This window comes from Agrilus planipennis, unplaced genomic scaffold (genome assembly GCF_000699045.2).
Source record: "Agrilus planipennis isolate EAB-ADULT unplaced genomic scaffold, Apla_2.0 scaffold127, whole genome shotgun sequence".
Lineage (NCBI taxonomy): Eukaryota > Metazoa > Arthropoda > Insecta > Coleoptera > Buprestidae > Agrilus > Agrilus planipennis.
Window position 1 is genome coordinate 136,750 of NW_020442450.1, and position 20,605 is coordinate 157,354.

The window sequence follows — 20,605 nt, forward strand, 5'->3', positions numbered from 1 at the left end:
TGGCATGTGATAATGAGGTTCTTTTATAGTTAACTAAGCGCAACCTTTCCAAAACCCATCAGCATCATAGGAGCACCAGTCTGTAGACTAATTGGACACGCACCTCCTGTCCTTCCTGACCTGGGAAAATTTTTCGCATTTCCTGAAACATTCCACATCCATTACTATTTGCCAACAATAATGTAATGTATGCTTTCCCATGCCTCTTTTTGTAAATATTTCTGCTTCTAAGATATTCTCGTCTAAACCTTTTTGTCTCAAAAGGCGCCTTCCTTTTTTTTATTGACTTTAGCGCTCCCTCTTTTCCTTCTTTTCCAATACCTCCTCGTTCCTAATCTTTTCCATTCACAACATTTTCATCATTCATATATAACACTAATCAACTATTATAATTCTAACTTTTTCTTTTCCGCCTGCCCGCCCTCCAAACATACACCTTTAATAATCTGTTTCTAATTTCTGAATTAAGTGATCGCGAGAATTCTTGTAAAAACTGATTCGATCATGTGTTACTTTTTGTTCTGTGACTCTACTGCTTCTTCCATCCCAACTTACTTGAATTCCTAGATATCGAAAATCGGCGACTTCTTCTAGTTTTTTTCTAGTTTTTCGTCTTCAATTTTTATTTTAGGTCTTATGCATGAATACAGTCTTTTATAATACAAACCGAAAGTGAGTAGAAGTTAAAAAATTTGTGTGTTGTATAATAACGTGGCCCATTTTAAACATCAGAAAGGGTGTCGAAAATAAAATATAAGTAATTAAATAGTTGTCTCGGGCTAATAACTGTTTTTGAACATATGAAATATAATTCACTTGCATCTGAATGGAAAATCTGTGTAAGTGGCAGATAAGGTGAATTCACCAGATATTCCTTCAAATTTTCTTCTTTCTATTAATCAATATATTTAGTTTTCTATGTTCAAAGTAACTAAACAATTTCCATCTCATTATATAATTGAATAAATTTCTGTAAAAGTTCCCCTTAACATGAGGTATTGACAAAAAAATAATTTTCATTACTTGGCTTTTCCGAGAAATTAATATTTTTCTTTAAAATGACTAAAAATTACCAACTTTTGAGAAATAGTAACTATGAAAAAATCGAATGGAAGGTGTTGTAATATAGAAAAAGATTTTCTTTTACTTCACTTCGTTCGTAATATCATTTCCTACCGTAACCTTAATTGTTCTTGTAGGTAAATATCTTTTTATTGCGTTTGACAGTTAAACTACTCCCAACTCTTCAAACAGTATTTCAGCAGGCAAAAAACATGCCCTATGTATATGAATATTTTAATCGAAGATTGCTTTTTTTTATTGCTTAGGATCGTAAGGTTAGATTACGTTAGGTCGTGGTCAGGCTTTGTAGTCCTTCAAATTAGTTCTTATGCGATTGGATATCACTAAAAAACCGATCGTGTTTGACTTTGGAATAATAATAAACGTTTTCACCCTGATTAACTTATATTTCTACATTCTCTGTAGTAGTCCAATGTACGAATTCATTAGCGATGTCTTCATTGATAATGTTTTTAACTGTATGAAATAAAGTAAAATTAGGCAAATAACGAGAAAAATTGATAAGTTATAAACATTAGTCATATTTTGTGTGTTTTTAAAATCGTTATTGATTTTGTATTACTGAAAGTTGACGAATGAGACTATCATTTAATTTTGAAACTGCTCTCCACAAAAACAAATAAATATCTATAGATCAAAAATATAAATAGCAATTTTATTTTTCATAAATAAGAAACACTACATGAAACTCTCTGACTAGTTTAGGTACAACGTCTACAACTACCACTAAGGATCGGTAAATTAATCGTAACATTACAAATACATACTTATTAAATAATCTATATCGTAACAACAGAATGTTATNCAAAGGTGGTCGTTTTCTTTCCAAGTTGTAACATTATTTTAAGTGTAATTAATTTTCTGAAATTTTTCGCGCAATTTGTGCTAAGCAATCCCCCAGAAATGCCCGGATTTGTGGAAGAACAAAAATTAACGTTTGCACCGTGGTAATACCCCTGCTCACACATTGTTGCTTGTGCGCAAATTTTAGGCCAAAAACAACACACTAATAATGGCCCCCTGTAAATTTTTCTTGTTCTCGAAACTGAGAAGGCTTATGAAAGGACGACGCTGTGCTACAACTGAGGACATAAAGACGGCATCGAAGGATGAGCTGAACAAAATTACAATAAATGATTTTTTGAAGTGCTTCGAGAATTGGAAAAAACCTTGGCACAAGTGTATAATATCTGGTGGAAATTACTTTGAAGGGGGCAAAATAGATATTCATGAATAAATAAGTAATTTTTGAAAAAACACAAAATGCGCGATATCTACTTTTTGCACAGACCTTGTACAAGTCTTTCTTGATAAAATGGTTTAGACAAACAAATATATCCAAACATTTACATAGTATCTGATATGCAAATTGAATTATTCCTCATTTGAGGAGGTAGTGATGAGGGGATAAATTGTGGATTCAGATGTCGGTCAATCAGGTTAAGATAATTTTTAGAACCATACGATTACTTTTTCATTGGTGACTTACTACACAAATTAATATTTTTAACTTAAACTAAACACGATCATATTTGTATACCGTATTGTAACATAGCAGAAAAGGGTTAGTAATTGTTACGTCACAACATCAGCTAGTACAGATAGTTCAGAATGACATGAACCTCAAAAAAGCCGCGAGAGGCGGGCCTTATCATTTGTATTGTAAATCCGAAAACCGTTGACTCAGAAATGTAGCTCTAGATAAATTATATAAGAAAATCAATTGGGGTACTGTCTAACTTAACTGTATATGTATATAAACACTAAAACAACCGAAACTCCAAAAACGCTTAGTTTCGGCACCCAATGTGGCATCCTCAGTTACAGCCTAAAATCATCTTAAATCTAATACTTATTATGTTATTACGATGCCTGCCTAAGAACATCAACAGAAACCAATAAAAGCAGCAAAATTAAATTTATTAATAAAAAATACGTACTAGAGGTGGAGTTTGTGGAAGGTCACACTAGTGAAACTCGTTGTTGGTTAGTTCAGTAAGGAGAGTACCTAAACGTTCAATACGAAAGATGGGCTGAAGGTATACTGAACGCTTTGGTTAACAACAAAAAGGGAAAAACAACAATATCAACAACAACTAGTTAAATTTCCTGAATACATGATTCAACTTAACTCTGCTGGGGGTGGGATATGAGTTCATAAGACTGTCTTTACTTTTACGTATTTCAATACTTTCATAAATTTCTAACAGAGAAGGATTATCAAGGCTTCTATTTAGTTTTAAACAGCTTTACCCTTAAGATTGTTTTAGTCTCTAAATAAAGATGGCAACTTGGGGGTCAAAACTCGTTATCGGGAACTAAACCATTTGTGTATTTCAAGTGTTTTACTGTATGTCAGTTTAAAAGGTTCATGTCATTCTAAATTACCTCTATTGCCTAGTACGAGACCTTCTTGCATGAAAATTCATACCTAATGTTATCTTTTTCATTTATCAGAAATGATTAACGACATATACTTATAATTTTACATATCACGTTAACATATGATCGTATGATAGGCATTTGATACTGTTAGATACTCTTTATTCTGTAGATATTTATCATGCAGACGACCAATTCTTAGATTAAACAATCCCGACGTGAAGATACTAGAAAATAAGTAGGCATGTAGGTGCCAAAATGCCGTTGTGTAATTGATACGCGTGACTAGAATTTCTTGCATTTACCTACTTCACACCTGTGCCACTAACTAAAAAATTATGTTTTCTTTCAATCTAGCGATATAGTTGGATATGCATCATTGATGTCTGTCCTGCTTTATAAACGTAAATCAAAACAATAGAAATTGCGTTACAGTTAAACCTACTTGTGGGTTTGTATGTAACTAAAAACAAAAGTGAAAAGCAAAAGGGATCATTGGGAATTCTAAAGTTATATATTATATATTAATTTTATAGTTTTCTATTTACGAAAAACAAGAACAAGTTGAAATGTTTCACTTTTTCGACTCCATCGGAAGAATTAGAGGAATATGGTTTTAGTTTTTTTTTTAGTTATTAGCAACAGCACAAAGTTTCATTATCTCACAGGATAAACAACCTAAATTTATTAATATAAGAACAAAGGCTTTCACGGCCGGAATCCATAGTAGAATAAAGATACGGGCTATAGGACCGTGGTCTAAGTGAACTATTGTGTCCAGACGTTTTGTCAGCTACTGCGGCTGACATCCTCAGTGGTAGTGCTGCGTTGACAATGTGAACGTATCTCGAAGTCTCGACAGTGACTGGGTCGACCAGACTGGGTCAAAAGTTTCACAACTTTAGGGAATAAGGAGGTATTATTTAATATGGTCTTGATGTCCTTTGGGAGATTGCTTTTTTGAGTTTCAGTTCCTTTGCATTCAGATTGGGGATGGAAATTGGCTAAAAACATTTTGGACATTGATTGATTATAGGTTTTGAGAATAAATCTCTATGCGTTAAACGCGAGTGTTTTATTCTCGGTCTGCTGTTTTCTGTCGCCGATTTCAAGTTCCCAGCTCCAGATATATTGTCTGACCAGATGAAGTTTGAATATTGCATTGCTCCATCTGATATTCCATTTACATCAAATAGTTCCACGGATTTCTTGAAGTCCTCTGTTGTAGGGAGAACTGAATCGAGACTTATTCCACCTTGTGCTGCTCTCTTTGCTGCTGCAACCGCTTTTTCATTACCGACTAAACCTTTTTTGTGCCATACTATTCATCTTATACCAATTTGCTTTCCTACTTGGAACTTCCAGCGTTGACTTTGAGTCAGAGAATACAACCACTCTGTTCAGTTTTAGTTCGCTACTTAACTTCTTTTTTCATCTATTAGACATTTATCGATAAATATTACGCTTGTAATCTTTCTATTTGTCAATTAGTTCATCGAATAATTTTTTATATATCGCTTTTAGGGGTACTTTCTTTGCCAATTGATTTTGGTGCTTAACTCTTCCCAATGGGGGATTGCTACTGTGGACGAGGGATTACAATGCTATCATATAGCAGGTGGTCTTCTTTATTTTTTTTTCACTCTGTAAGTCAGTGGTTGAGATAATTGAAGATGAAGGCTGAATTTATTTTCGTTATCAGACATTTTTGAAATACTTTTATGGATTGGGTTGTTACTGTGGCAAATTCGTGCTGCTGGGTCTAAGGGTCGTTCGTGCCCTTTGGCCAAAATACTTGATACTGAACTACTTTGAAACGCATCAATGTTTAGCCTTATCGCTGTGAATTGTACTGATAATGAGCCTAAACGTTTTTTTTTTTTTAGTTTGTGATCTTCAAATTTTTAATAATCTTCTTTATTTGAAACAAATACGAATACTTTATATAATAACATTATTTTGGTTTGACAACTTTATTCAAGCATTCAGAGTAATTCTTCGGCTACGGCCTTTTTGGCTGTCACTGACTAAGGAATCCTGCCCTCAATGTTTTATCAACTCGCATGAACGACATCTTCAGGATTTCGTTTTTCTAGGATTTTTGTCCAAATTTAACTTCGGCTTGGTACGATACCAAATCCTCGAAACCTGATTTCTGGCGACAATCCTAAGAAACTCTTGGTCACCTATAGCTATACTTCTGTTATAGACCGTTCCAATCGTGGCATGTGATAATGAGGTTCTTTTATAGTTAACTAAGTGCAACCTTCCCAAAACCCACCAGCTCATAGGAGCATCAATCTGTAGACTAATTGGACACGCACCTCCTGTCCTTCCTGACCTAGGAAAATTTTTCGCATTTCCTGAAACATTCCACATCCATTACTAATTGGGAACAATAACCTAATGCATGCCTTCCCTTGCCCCTATTTGCAATTATTTCTGCTTTTTGAATATCCTCGTGTAAACATTTTTGTCTTAAAAGGTGCCCTCCTTTTTCTTATTAACTTTTGAGCGCCCTCTCTTTTCCTTCTTTTCCAATACCTCCTCGTTCCTAATCTTTTCCATTCACAACATTTTCATCATTCATATATAACACTAATCAACTATTATAATTCTAACTTTTTCTTTTCCGCCTGCCCGCCCTCCAAACATACACCTTTAATAATCTGTTTCTAATTTCTGAATTAAGTGATCGCGAGAATTCTTGTTAAAACTGATTCGATCATACGTTACCTTTTATTTTGTGACTCTACTGCTTCTTCCATCCAAACTTACCTGGATTCCTAGATATCGAAAATCGGCGACTTCTTCTAGTTTTCTTCTAATTTTTCGTCTCCAATTTTTATTTTGGGTCTTATGCGTGAATACAGTCTTTTATCATACAAACCGAAAGAGAGTAGAAGTTAAGAAATCGCTGCAAGTTGCATAATAACGTGGCAATGAAAAATCTGTGTAAGTGGCATATAATGTGAATTCACCAGATATTCCTTCAAAATTTTTTCTTTTTATTAATCAATATTCAGTTTCCTATGTTCAATGTAAGTTAACAACTTCTATCCTATTATAAAATTGTATCAATTTCCTTAAAAATTCCCTTTAACATTGGGAATTGACAAAAAACAATTTTCATTACTTGGCTTTTCCGAAAATTTAATCTTTTTCATTAAAATGGATAAAAATTACTAAAATTTGAGAAATAGTAACTATGAAAAAATCGAAGGAAAGGTGTTTTAATATAGACAAAGGTTTACTGCTACTTCGTTCGTATTATCATTTCCCACCGTAAGCTTAATTTTTTTTGTAGGAAAATATTTTTTAATTGCGTCTGACAGTTAAACTACTCCCAACTCTCCAACCAGCATTTCAGTAGGTAAAGAACATGCCCAATGTATATAAATATTTTAATCGAAGATTACTTTTATTTGATTGCTTAGGATCGTAAGGTTAGGTCGTGGTCAGGCTTTGTAGTCCTTCAAATTAGTTCTTATGCGATTGGATATCACTGAAAAACCGTTCTTGAGTAAATTGATAGAGGTGGCCTACTATATGAAAGTTGATCATAATGATATTTGGTAAAAAGCACTTTTTGAAAACTTTCACTTAATTTTTATTAAATTCATAACAAGTTTCGACTTACAAGGCCATCTTCAGAAGAAGGATTAATTATTATCATTTCAAAAAGTGTTTTTTTACCAAATGTCATTATGATCAACTTTCAAATAGTAGAGGCCAACTCTATCAATTTTCTCAAGAATCACCAATTCAGTATAATGTGTTGCCTAAGGAAAAGTATGTCAATTTATACTCTTAGTCAAAATAAAAAGAGTCTTATCATATTTTAATGCCACTAAGTTGAAAGTCCTCCAATACAACGTGAGCTACGAACCAATTAAACAAAAGCATTCTTTGGTTAATACTTTAATATTAAAAAGGAAATAAGTAAATAATGATAATTAAGGAAAAAAGCTACAGCATCGGTCGAGCGTAGAGACCTGGTCCGCCTGCATGGCAGTCAAGCGTCGATACCACTGTGCCATTACCGTTAATTAAAAAATGTGACAAATAAAGATCAGATGCTGGTCTCTGTCCGACAATTTGTCATGCAATGTGCGGCAATGTGTCAATCTTTCAAAAATTTTACGGTAGGTAATTGAATTTTATATTTTTTGTTTCAGATGAAAACATGTAATGTCGCTACCAGTATCTCAATATGAAGCTTTACTAGAAGAAGTTCGGAGCTTAAGACGGAGGGCCCATCACGTTCAGCAACTAGCAGCTCCTTTGCTNTAGTTACTAAACAAATAAAATTACACTAGGGAAACGTTATCAAAGTTAAGTATAAGTAATAGAAAATAACACTAAACTATTTTTTTAATTAAGCCGAATGCAGTTCATGTTTAATTATTTTAACGTTACATTTTCTTTCTACAGAAGTCATTACACTAATTAGTAGAAACAGTAACAATTAAATACTACGAAACCGAGAAGTTGTGTTATTTTAAGTCATTATTTTATTATTTTAAAGAACAAGAAGTTGTAAAAGCGAAGTTAAATAATGGACTAGTGTAATTACGTATCTGTATCTCTGAATTGTGTACATACAACATTTAAAATAGTATTTTAGAAGCCCATTTTCATTGTCTTCTTACATTCTATTAAATACTAAATTACTTCTTGAGCAATACCAGCTGTGTAAATAAATAAATACTTAATCAATAAGTATCTAAGTATACATATGTATAAATCCCAAATTTCCCATTTACCGCTTATTTCGCAAACCACGATCCTGCCTTCTTAGCATTGGCCAAATAATCAGCAGGCTTTGGTCTTTGTTGTTTTGCATATGCCAATTCTTGTGCTGCTAGCATGTCTTTGTCGTCATATGATCTTCCCCAATATCCACCGCCACCACCACCACTCGGGGGTCCTGAAGACTCCCAATCCTCACCGCCTCCGTCGTAATGGTGCTGATGTTGGGCGTGTTCGTAGTATATGACCTTTTGAGGATTATGCGAACTTTTAGCCTTGAACTCCCACCACAATTTCAGTCCATTTATTAGGAGGTTGCCGAGTGCGATCAGTAAAAACTTTACTTGAACCTTCCAAGCGAGGAACTTGAGCAGCAATATAGCTTTGGCATACAAAACCACTCCAAGAATCAACAGTTTAATGATTGCCTTCAATTTTTGTTTTTTCTTCTTTCCTCTGTCTTCTAAAAAGTTTTAGAGAATATTTCATTGCCAATAAATATATTTATCTACTATTAAAAGTATTGTACCTATATCAGACAATGTTTTATGCCAAATACATTCAAAAACGATAAAAAATACTGAAATGGTTAGAAAAACGTATCAAGTAGAAATACACTTATTTATCTTCACCAGAAGGTCATTTAGTGCTTCATGTTTAACATCTTTTACGGAGAAAATTGCCAAATATGAATCAGCTGACGGTGTATAAGTAGAGGTATTTCAAAATCTCATGGGCCACAAAATGCGCGAGGGATGACTCTTATTACATTCATATTGTACATTTCAAAAACATTGAATCGACTGCTAATAATGTATCTCGCTATACATCTAGCGACAGAGGTCTAGATAAACAATAGCTAATGTTTTTAAGAAGTGGAAATGTGGAAATCGATGAACGGGAGAAATTTCATTACGACACAAGGTCATAGCCAATGAGATTCTAAATTACCTATATGGATCCGTGAGTAATTCATTGGAACAATCACAAATGATTTTTTTAGTGTTAATAGATTATAATGTGAAATATTTGTCGATATGCGAGATCAATGTTTTTAGAACGATATATAGTGATCAGAAGTATGTTAAACTAGACATATTCTGTATGGCGATCATTTTATATTCGATTGAATGAAAATGTTGGGTCAAATTAGGAAGGCGAAGATTATAGTTTTACAACCTTGTTCGGTACATTTACAATAATGTAATGAAGAGAATGAGAATATACTTGTCTTGTCTTTATTGAGATAATTGTAAAGACAATAAATAACACCATTCATGTAAACCAGTTTAATAAGAATAAGAGCAGGCCACTGAATATTCCAAGATGGGCGAAACAGTGTAGTGGATTTACTGTTCTAAATTGATACAAGTATGTCAAATGGATAAGCAAATAAATCATTAGCTTCATGAGTGTTATTCAAAAATTAAAGAATGATGAAGAACGATAGTGCCTACTTTTTGATGTGAAAACAAAATCCGCTTTCAGAACTAACGACTTTTCTTTTCATTCAACATTTCAGATGTCATTATTCAGTCCCTACCACCTTTGGTCTAAAAGATTTTTCGTAGTTGGTTTTCCTCTCCAAATACCGTATTGACCACTTTACCTTTAAGGGTCATTTTTAATTTTTGTTTTGTGATGTTAAAGCCCTAACCCTACTCGTTTATTGTGAGTTACTAGTAATACTCTGTCACAGAAATCGACACAAAAGCTCAAATTTTTCAAATACCTGCAAATTTATTCCATAAACGCATTGGGATTTCAACAAAAATTCAATTCATGCGGATGTATATTTAAAAAAGAAGCATTGGTATAATGGAAAGAAACGGCTTAATTCAGTTGTTAATTATTTGCAAAAGTAATATATTCTTTTCACATTCCAAAACAAAAATAATCCTTCGTAAAGAAGATAATTTTTGTTGAGCAATTTATCAACATTACAAGGTATGAATCGCGATTTTCAATTTATTGGTTCTCATCAGCACACCATAATTATGAATAGTTTTCAGAAGTAACCAAACAGATGTTACACCATAAAATGTAAGTCTATGTATTATCGAGGTACAGGCACTATATTGCATTCTGTTGTAGATATGTCTCCGAATTGCCCTTAGTTTTTTATGTGTTTGACAAAAGACATACCAAGGTATTTAATACTTGACAAACCATTATTTTATAGGTCAAATATTAATGAACAGAATTATACCTTATTTGTAGACACAACCTTCTTGTCATAAGATGAAACAGTAATTGTTCTTTTAATTAATTTGAATGTCATTATTGTCCAAAAACGTAAAATAAGGCAGGTCATCTACTTTTTTTTTGGTAGATCTCGACATCTATATTATTCTAGGTTTTTTTTTTCAAAAACTGTCCACTGCCCATATACGTTTTTAGACAATTCCTAATTGTTATTACCTGATGCTTGCAAAATGTGCGGGGTCATAGGTTTTTAATAATGAGACGGAATTGCTTGAAGGAGGTCAGTAAGATTAACCAATGAAGAAGCTAAATCTGGTTAACTGTGCAGATGTTACATGTACTTTCTTTTAAAAATTCGTAACCTGTACTACATCCCACTTTCTGAGAAGCATGAGTAATTACGGAAATAAGAAATGATGACCATTTTTGCTATCATCAGGTATCAACGATGAAATTAACGGAAGTGTGCGTACTACCATAAGAATGTACCGTGAATGACTAAATCGGCCTCTACTTTAACTACTACATTAATGCAAAAAGTAAGCCCATAAAACTATTAACATATATAAACCGGTAACAGAATTTCGGCACAAATGATTAATTAAGATACATATTTATGCAAATATTGATACGCCTTTCTATAACTACGAATTTCATATGTTACCTTCCAAATTTTGCCTTTCTTTTTTGTTGTCGTCTATAGCTGTCTGATCCAGTCCATCATTCTCATCGTCTTCTTCCTCTTCCTCTTCATCTTCATCGGCTTCCTTGGAATCCCTGAAGAATCCAACGAAGCTATCCTTAAAGATATTGGTCATTTCGGAAATGACATTTCCGATCATAGACGCTAGTTCCGATGGCGATTCGCCATCTGATCTTCCCCTCATTTGTAAGGCTGCCGCGTCCGCTTCCGCTATAAAAATAAAAGAAAAGTATAATATAATTCGTCTTTCACATGTATGCATATGTTTGAAAAGTTCATACTTACGTTTCGACATTTTCTTGTTTATCATAACTTCATACTTTGAATAGTAAATCATTACTTAGCGTTTAAAGGAAATCTGCGGCGAATTCTTTAATATAAACCTATTGTGAACATATATAACATATGTAAATATACATATATGCAAAGTACATTTTGGGTTCCTTATACCCTCCGAGATAAAAATGTTCAGTCTCCCAGAGTCTCTGAAAACGAGACTCGAGTCTCCGTCTCTCATCGAGTCTCTCTCGTGTCGCTGAGAGAGACTGTTAAAAAAACTGTTTAGCGTCTCTGAGCGGGAGACACGAGTCGCTCATAGATCCTATCCAGCCTCTGAACGAGAGGCTTAAATCTCTCAATAATTGGTGTCTCGATAGACATAATTTTCTAAATTCAACATATTTCAGAGCTCCCAGTCTTTCTACGAGAGACTCGAGTCTCTCAATTTTTCAGTTTTATTTATTCAGTCTCTCTGTAAGAGACTCGAATCTCTGAATTAACAATTTTATCGTTCGAGTCTCTCATACAGAGACTGTGAGAGATCCACAAAACCACCTAGGCAATAACTGAGAGACTGTGAAGACTGTGAGAGGCGCTCTCAGAGACGCTGAAAGACTCTGAGAGATTCTGAGAGATTTTGTCTAGGGGCTGTATGCGTTATTTGCTATAGTATGACATATTATCTACTACAACTGCATGAAAACGATTTTTTTCGAAAACGAGGTTTACTAGTACAGAACTTTCATCTCAAAAAGCTCCTAACCCATAAATTTAACCAAAACAGGTAGAGCGGTTTTTTTACCTTACACTTCCCCCACATAATAGAACACAAAAATGTTAGTTAGAGTAGTTACTATTGAAAATGAATTTGTGTTGGAATTTTTTTGTTTTACTTTTGTTTTTTATTTTAAATAGAACACAATGACGCCTAGCAATGCTTAGTTACTTTCAACCCTTCATGGAGGTAAATAAACAGAATCACATCAAAGAACTTTCAAAATATGTAAAAAACACTTGCAAAAATTCCATATCATTAGGTGAATATTTAAAGTGATATTAAATAAGTAAGTCAGCAATTATTCTTATTATGGGAACCCCATAATTTTTGATAGAGGAAATTTGATGAAAATTTGAGCATACATTCTTCATAATAAATTCTTTTTCAAATTCCCTTGTGTAAAAGTGGGATAATATACCACTTTTTTACGCACATGTACAACCCGTCCTGTTTTTTTCTCGCTTTTTGTATTGTGACAGCTACCTTAAATGATCTTCTTGAAACCAATCATCGTTATAAACTTGGTATAAAAGGCGACGTAAGACTGAGCCCAAGAACTTTTGCGATTTTACTCCCGATAAACATGGTTGCTAAATTGATTACCAAGAAAATTTCACTTTCTAACCGAGGGGTGATGGTAAAGAATAGTAAACGCTTCAGAGGAGGAAATATACTCGCCGTTTGAGTCATTCTTTACTTTTCTTACTCAGTTACGGAATTATCACGGAACTCAAGTTATATGGGATTATATAGCTGTTATCGTATTCCTGTGAGATTACGTGTCCAGCATTGACCTAACCTGTATATGAAGCAATTTGATCGATATTGACTAATGTTCACACTTATTTATCAAATACAATATAAGCTACTCCCGAGGATTGTAGGCAATATCGCAAGCTTAGGAAAGAGATGTCAGGTCGGAATTGCAGCGGACACTATTAAAGAAAAAGGAATAACATTACGGCAACTGATGTGTAACATAAAGAGATGCGGAATTTGAGCATGTTGCCAGCATCGAACTTTAAAGAGAGTTCAACATTGTCAGGAATTTAGGAAGGTAAAGACGCTAGCGTAACTAAGCAACCTCTAACCCAGGGGTCGGCAACCTTCTTTGGCCGCTGGTCAAAATTAACCAAAATGCGATTATTAAGAGACGTTTGGGTCAGACATATTTTCGTATTAAAATAGCATTTTAGTAAATAATNTGAACTTTTAAAATCAATCATTACTAAACGAAAAAAATGTTTGTATATCTTATACTTTATTTTCGGAACTAAAGTGGGTCACTCGAAATTACCAAATGGATCACTCGGTGACCCACGGGTCATAGGTTACCAACCCCTGCTCTAACCTATGCACCGCTTACTATTATTCGCTATATCTCTTTTCTGTTTGTCTGCACTACTTATGAAGCATTTTCTAACTTAACAAGGGCGTGTTCAAAATGCAGGTAATGACTACAATACCGAGTGGAAACAAGAAAGAAGATATGTCCATTCTCACACATAGATTATTGCAGACTATGCCAATTATGATCGTCGCAACTATACTTGCAGTATTTCGATGAATGAGTGGTCCGCGAGCAACATCTCGCGAATTCGAGAATGCTTATGGCTTTCCATTGTCATTAATTATATAAAGTTCAAACCGTCTGGGTTATGTATAGAGCTTAAAATATAAAACAATGTGGTCTATCCTTAGCCCATGCAAAAAAGGTCTGACTATACTTAAAGGACAATAATATACCCCAAATGTTCTAAAAAAGTGCTCATAAGACTAACTTGTTTTTTTTTTGACGTGACAACGTCTTATAATTCGATGGAGCCGGCTGCACGCACGAAAAACCATGACTCATGCGGCGTTACCTCGCTCTGAGGCGTTCCATTTAAGGCTTGAAGTGCAAGCGAGAGCGCGGAACGAACGACAAAGAGGCACAGTCGGCCTCCGCGTTCGGCAGCGTTCGACATCTGTCTCTCTCCTACTTGAGTGAGCGATGCGTCCGCGTGGACAGCTGCTATACAATAATACATTTCCATTTACCTCCTTCTCTATATCCATACAAAATATCTATCAAACAAATAAAATTAAAATTTTCTTTTGAAAAATGAAACCATTCCATCAGTATTTTCTTATGACGTTGTCACGTTCAATTATCGTCAGTAAACCGACTTTACAGACAACCGATTTTTTTTTAAATAAAAAAGACCCATTATAAGAAATTATAGCATAACGTTATAATGACATAAATGTGCTACAGAACACAATTCTTTTAGACTAATTGCGCGGAAAAATTACGCCTTTATGCGTACGTGGTCATGTGCGACATTCTGTGAGTTATTGAAGTGACTGTGGTCATTTGGTCATAGTAAAGCTCATCTAATTAATTTAAAGTGTGCAATTTAACTACCCGACGTCCGACAAATTGAGATAAATTACATCAAATGCGATCTAAGGCAAGTGTAACGCATAATACTCCCAAATTATGATTCTTAATAACAGTTCAAATTGTTTTGAGACAAATGTTTTCATTTAAAAATGCCAAAATATTATGTCACATAACAGCAAAATACATTATCTAAATTACGAACTGTGGATAACTTAAAAATGACTTTGGTCTAAAACGTGGATCACGATTTTGATCTTAACAGATCTCAGCTGATATGAAGCCAACCTTTGACAAAACAAATACGGTTCAAGTAAACAAAAACGTAATGAAAATCATAAAATTACGTTATTTCGTTGAAATTACATATTTTCATCACGTACAGGTCGAAACTATTACAAATCATAAATCTATTGTACATTTTTTTCGTTGAAATTTGTCATTTGTTGACAAAAACAATACTGGATGTTCTCGAATTTGTAATGTTTCCATTTATCTTCTAGGAAAACTTAAATGAAAGTTGTTAACTTCACAGTCGATGTCTCCACGATAAGTAAAAGCAATTAATTTTTCATCCAATACATAAAACTGACTTTACGGTGCATTTTCGATTTTTTTGATAAATTGTTTTTACGTAAGAGCTATTATCTGTGTTTAACTATGTTCGTACTTTGTATAGAGTATAGCGGATTTTATAAAGATACTAAAACACTTTTGTTGTCTTTTACGTTATTGTGGAGGTGAAAGCATTTCAAAATCCGACACTGCGTACCTAAGAAGATTCCGTTTTTGTCTAAATTGTAACCTTCTTTATTATATGGAATTCAACGCTAAAAGTTTCGTTTCTTCATTTTTAATGCTGCTGACCTATTTTATACTGTAAATTGATATTTTATTTATACTACTAAAAATACTCCTTTAAGGATATTTTCAATTCGTATCTATATCCTTCATTATTATCATAAGGTCGTCAGACTGGTTGGACATGCACCTCCACTCTTTCCTATCCTCAGCTAATCTTCGTATTTCCCTAATGTTAGAACAACCTACATCCTTAACAATTTGCGAACACTAATCTAATCTAGGTCTACCTCTACCCTTCCTAACTTCCGTTTCTGCCTCTAATATGTCTCTAACCAGACCCTTATGCCTGAGAAGGTGTCCTACTAATCTATCTCGCCTATTTCTTATTGACTTCCATAGAGTCCTCTGTTCTCTTACTCTCTCTAATACCTCTTCATTTCTAACCTTCTCTATCCACGGTATCCTCATCATTCGCCTATAACACTACATTCGAATGCTTATAACCTTTTCTTTTCCGCCGCGCCCAGTATCCGTGTTTCGCACCCGTACAAGGTGTATGTTTGGAGCACGGCGCTGTACGGGTGCGAAACATGGACAATGGACGCGGCGGAAAGGAAAAGGTTAGAAGCGTTCGAAATGTGGTGTTACAGGCGAATGATGAGGATACCGTGGATAGAGAAGGTTAGAAATTAAGAGGTATTAGAAAGAATAGGAGAACGGAGCACTGTATGAAAGTCAATAAGAAATAGGCGAGATAGATTAGTAGCACACTGTCTCAGACATGAGGATCTGGTCAGAGACATATTAGAGGTAGAAACGGAAGTTAGGAAGGGTAGAGGTAGACCTAGATTAGATTAGTGTTCGCATTAAAAATTATCTAACATCTAGCATCTAACATTAGGGAAATACGAAGATTAGCTCAGGATAGGAAAGAGTGGAGGTGCATGTCCAACCAGTCTGACGACCTTATGATAGTGATGAAGGATATAGATACGAATTGAAAATGTAACATAAGGGTATTCTATTGCGTGTTCTTATCAAATAGTGGCATCGCCTTTTCAAAAATACGACGTAGTAAAGGGAAATCCGTAGAAGTACATGCAATCAACTTTTAATATATCCAAATAGTAAAGTAATGTAAGTTCAATAAATATAATTTAAAGGCATTAAGAGGTGATACGGTTTGTTCAAAAGAGTTCGGTTAGTTTAGGATAGTTTTTGAGAAGCAAGTGATGTTTTTAGACACACATTATTTAATCTCGCATGTGCCTAATTTCTATGTTCGTTTAACATTTTGCATGATTTGTCTTATCAGACTTCTTTGATACTTATTGGATCCTATAGTAGACGTAGCGATCCACAGTTCAGTTCCAAAAACTGATGGCCAAAACCTTCTTCCACAACCTAAAGTTTAAGAGTATTTTGTAACTTTAAATCAATACTGTCGTAGAGGGAACAGAACTAACAATTCTCACTAATATTATAAATGCAAATGTGAATTTGCTTGTTTATTTGTTTGCTACCATTTCATGCCTAAACTACTCAACCGATCATCATGAAATTTTGCACTCACATTGTCGGGGGCACAGAAAAGGACCGTATGTCCTTATATATATAAAAAAAATAGTGTTCCCGAGGGATAGAGAAACTAGTTTCATATAATCATCGATGATCTTTGACACGTATTTGGGAGATCAAAACAAGAGAAGCCGCCGGTAAAACCTACTGTGAAATTTTGTACACACATTATCAAGGATACAGAAAAGGACATAGGGTACCTTTTATCAGAAACAATACTGTTCCCGAGGGATAGAGAAATTAGTTTTATGTGGTCGTCGATGATCTTTGACACGTATTTAGATCAACACAAGCGAAGCCGCGGGTAAAACCTAGTTTAGATATAAATAATTAACTATTAGTGTCTCTTAAAGTTGTCTAATATATAGTACATTGTGACAAACAGGATATAGTAAATGGAGTTTTATGAAATTGAACCAAATAAAACACCAAACCCTAAAATTGCACATCGAAATGTTTAAAAATCCAAATAGCGTTTCAATAGTCAAGATGTATTTCTTATTACTTCCAATTTTGTTAAAACACCGTATTTTCAGCAAAAGCTCGAGTCAGTCACAGTTGTTCGTTAAATGGCTACTTCCGTCTTGCAGAACCATTAATGGTTCTTTTCACCATCTAAGTTCTCAGTGTTGTCATAAACGTGTTTCCTGTTTAATTTCTTTTTGGGTTTATAATATGACTGTTGTTGCATATTCATTTTCATTTAATTCTTTACAATGCTATGCAAAAAAATANCAGCAAATGACTACAGTACCGATTGGAAACAAGAAAGAAGATGTGTCCATTCCTACACATAGATTATTGCAGACTATGCCAATTTTGATCGTCGCAACTATACTTGCAGTATTTCGATGAATGATTGGTCCGCGAGCAACATCCCGCGAATTCGAGAATGGTTATGGATTTCCATTGTCATTATTTATATTGAGGTATATTTTTGACATCTTTACATTTTAAATTTCTTATATCTATAATAAAGAATTCGTTATTTATCTTGGGCATTTATCTTAACACAAGCTAAAAGGAGTAGAGGTAGACCTAGATTAGATTAGTGTTCAAAAATAGTTAAAGATGTGGGATGTTCTACATAGTTATAGGGAAATGCGAATATTAGTTGAGGATACGAAAAAGTGGAGGTGTGTGTCCAACCAGTTTTAGGATTGACGACCTCATGATGATGATAACGATTGGTTTCTCTTAAAGATACTGATACCAAAATTGTTTCTTTAGCTTTAGGTTTATCTAACAAGTAAAGTTTTTGAAATCGCATTTCAGGAATTTTTTGGGTTGTGGGTCTCTTAGTACACCGCAGTCCATTTTAATTTGTTAGAATTGTGACCTTGAAGAAATCTGCGCGAAGATAGAAAGAATACACACTAGGCGTGAGCAAGCATACTTGGAACGAGCGGAGCTCTCGATGGGCGGTCTTAGGAGATCGGCTAGAACTGTACAGTACTAGACGAAAATGTTTAGCAATTTCTTAAAACAAAAATGTATATAAATTAACAATAGAAAACAAAGCAAACGTTTTGTTGGTGTGTAGAACGTTAAGTTAATTCACTTGTTACTATTTTTGGCTAAATATGCCTTTAAATAAAGCATATTCTTAAGTTTTAACGAGGCAGTTTAAATAATTTTGCAAATGGTACTGTACACTTTTGTCTAGTTCTCGTTCGATGATCGGCGGAGAAATGAGCTTCGCAGACAAATATGATTGAATTTGGAATTATACTACGGCGCATCCTAATAAAGGGAAGGGGCATATCTCTAACTTCTTGAAACGAACAGTANAACTGCGTTACAATTTTTAAAAAGACATTTAAACATTAGAGGTATTGGAGAAATGGTATCGTTTCTTAATGTTAACAAAACTTAATAGTGCAAGATAAAAAGACACTTTCACAAATGATTTGCTTGTGTTGTGGTTGAAAAGTCAAAGAAGATTCAGTCGTTTCCAAAACTCAACTGGACCGTTAATAATACAGCATTGACCATGACAGTAAAAATCAGCGAAATTAGGACCTAGTTTCATGAACTAAAAGTGGAGATACCGTATTTCGGACAGTGGCTATTTCTCACGATTGATGTCACATCAGTAAACAATTTTTTAAAATTATTTGCAGTTAACATATATCTATCTATCTATTATTACTAGCTTTTGTTTGCTGTTTCGTTAGTTTTATGAATTAGCGTAGATTTGTTAAGGAACTCTGACAAAACCTATCCTGTTGCTGGCGTTATCAAACACCGAAATGACTGGTCAATCCTATGTTTGACCAACGCCTATAGGCAAACCTCGAAATGCATTCTAAAATTAAAAAAAATCAAACTTACTATAATGTAATTATTTCTTCATTATTAACATTATCTCCTTTCTATCTAGACCTAATATTTGCATCTCCCTAAATCCCTAACTATTTGTGAACACTTACCTAATCTAGGTATACTTTAGCTCCCCTTTGCTTCTCTTCCTGCTTTCTAATACGCCTTGAAATAGTCTATTCAAGTATTTATAAAGAATTTATTATTATTATCAAAAAAGAAATAAATAATTAGGTTATATTAAGGGTAGGCTACCCTAATTCAAAATTTAATCTTAGAATTAATTTCCGGGTTTACCTAAATGTATTGGTCTAATCCAGGGCACACCAATGATTCCGAGGAGCATTTAAACTTCGACTTTTGACTATAACACTGATATTAGATAACTCCTTTGCTTAAGTATAGAGAACATAAAATAAATGGAGACTAGCCAAGCAGGATATCGAAATGGGTTTCATTAACTTTTCTGTTTTATCTTATCTATTATAGTTGACCAAACTTTTTCCACTACGTATATTGACGATTATGACCAATTTGAATATGCTGAATTCAAATATTACATTCATTTTGATATTTCACGAGTTTTTGATTCCAAACACCTGATAAAAGAAAATCATATTCAGAATGTTACAATCTATAAGAATCGGCTTAATAATAGTCATATGGCGGAAAAAACAGATGAAGACACAAAAAGTCATAAAAACATCTAAATATAATCAACATGAACACCGCGCGCCAAACGATTTATTCAAAATGTTCCTCCTAACATCAAAGATTTTTTAGCAAATGGCGAAAGTTATTAAGGCTGTTAAAGCAGATGAAACGGTAGGGCTTCGGTCGGCTAGATCTTGAAACATCAGAACAGATGTTTCTGATTGTAACAATTTTGCCGATATCATATTTGTGATTATTTCATTTGTATAAGCTGGAAATATACATTACTTAATTTGAAAGCAACTTAATCGGATCTCTAGTAGGTAAATAATTAAGTATGCCTAAGTAATAAATCCTGATGTTCTACCTTTAAAATCCATCAACTTTGCTCGTCCATATTGCAAAAGTATGCAATGGAAGTGTTTACATTTTGAAACATTTTTATCCATTCTAACTACACCAACGATTAAGCATATATACATATCCGTATATACAATTGAAAAGTATTCTCTACTAGGTATTTGAATTCATTATATAATGTCCTAGTAGGTTAGTGTTTCTTATTTAATTTCGTTTTCTCTGAATGCACTACATAATATTTAAAGTGGTATCCTGTGTAATTAGCTGGGAAGTTAATTAAGATCCTCGGGAAGTGTTTTACACGGTAATCCATGCTCACTTA

The 20,605-nt window shown here is 33.9% G+C and overlaps 1 protein-coding gene and 1 long non-coding RNA gene across 3 annotated transcripts in view; one reads left to right on the forward strand and one right to left on the reverse strand.

Moving 5' to 3' along the window:
• Nucleotides 1-20,605, forward strand: part of LOC112906422 — a 78,698-nt gene that overhangs the window by 4,968 nt on the left and 53,125 nt on the right. The window lies entirely within an intron of this gene.
• Nucleotides 7,854-20,605, reverse strand: part of LOC108736458 — a 22,172-nt gene continuing 9,420 nt past the window's right edge. Inside the window, exons 2-3 of the mRNA XM_018468899.2 lie at nucleotides 11,087-11,335; nucleotides 7,854-8,680 (exon numbers count right to left, since the gene is read on the reverse strand). Coding sequence (XP_018324401.1) covers nucleotides 8,235-8,680; nucleotides 11,087-11,335 — 695 coding nt within the window. The 3' untranslated portion in view covers nucleotides 7,854-8,234. The remainder of the gene's footprint in view (nucleotides 8,681-11,086; nucleotides 11,336-20,605) is intronic.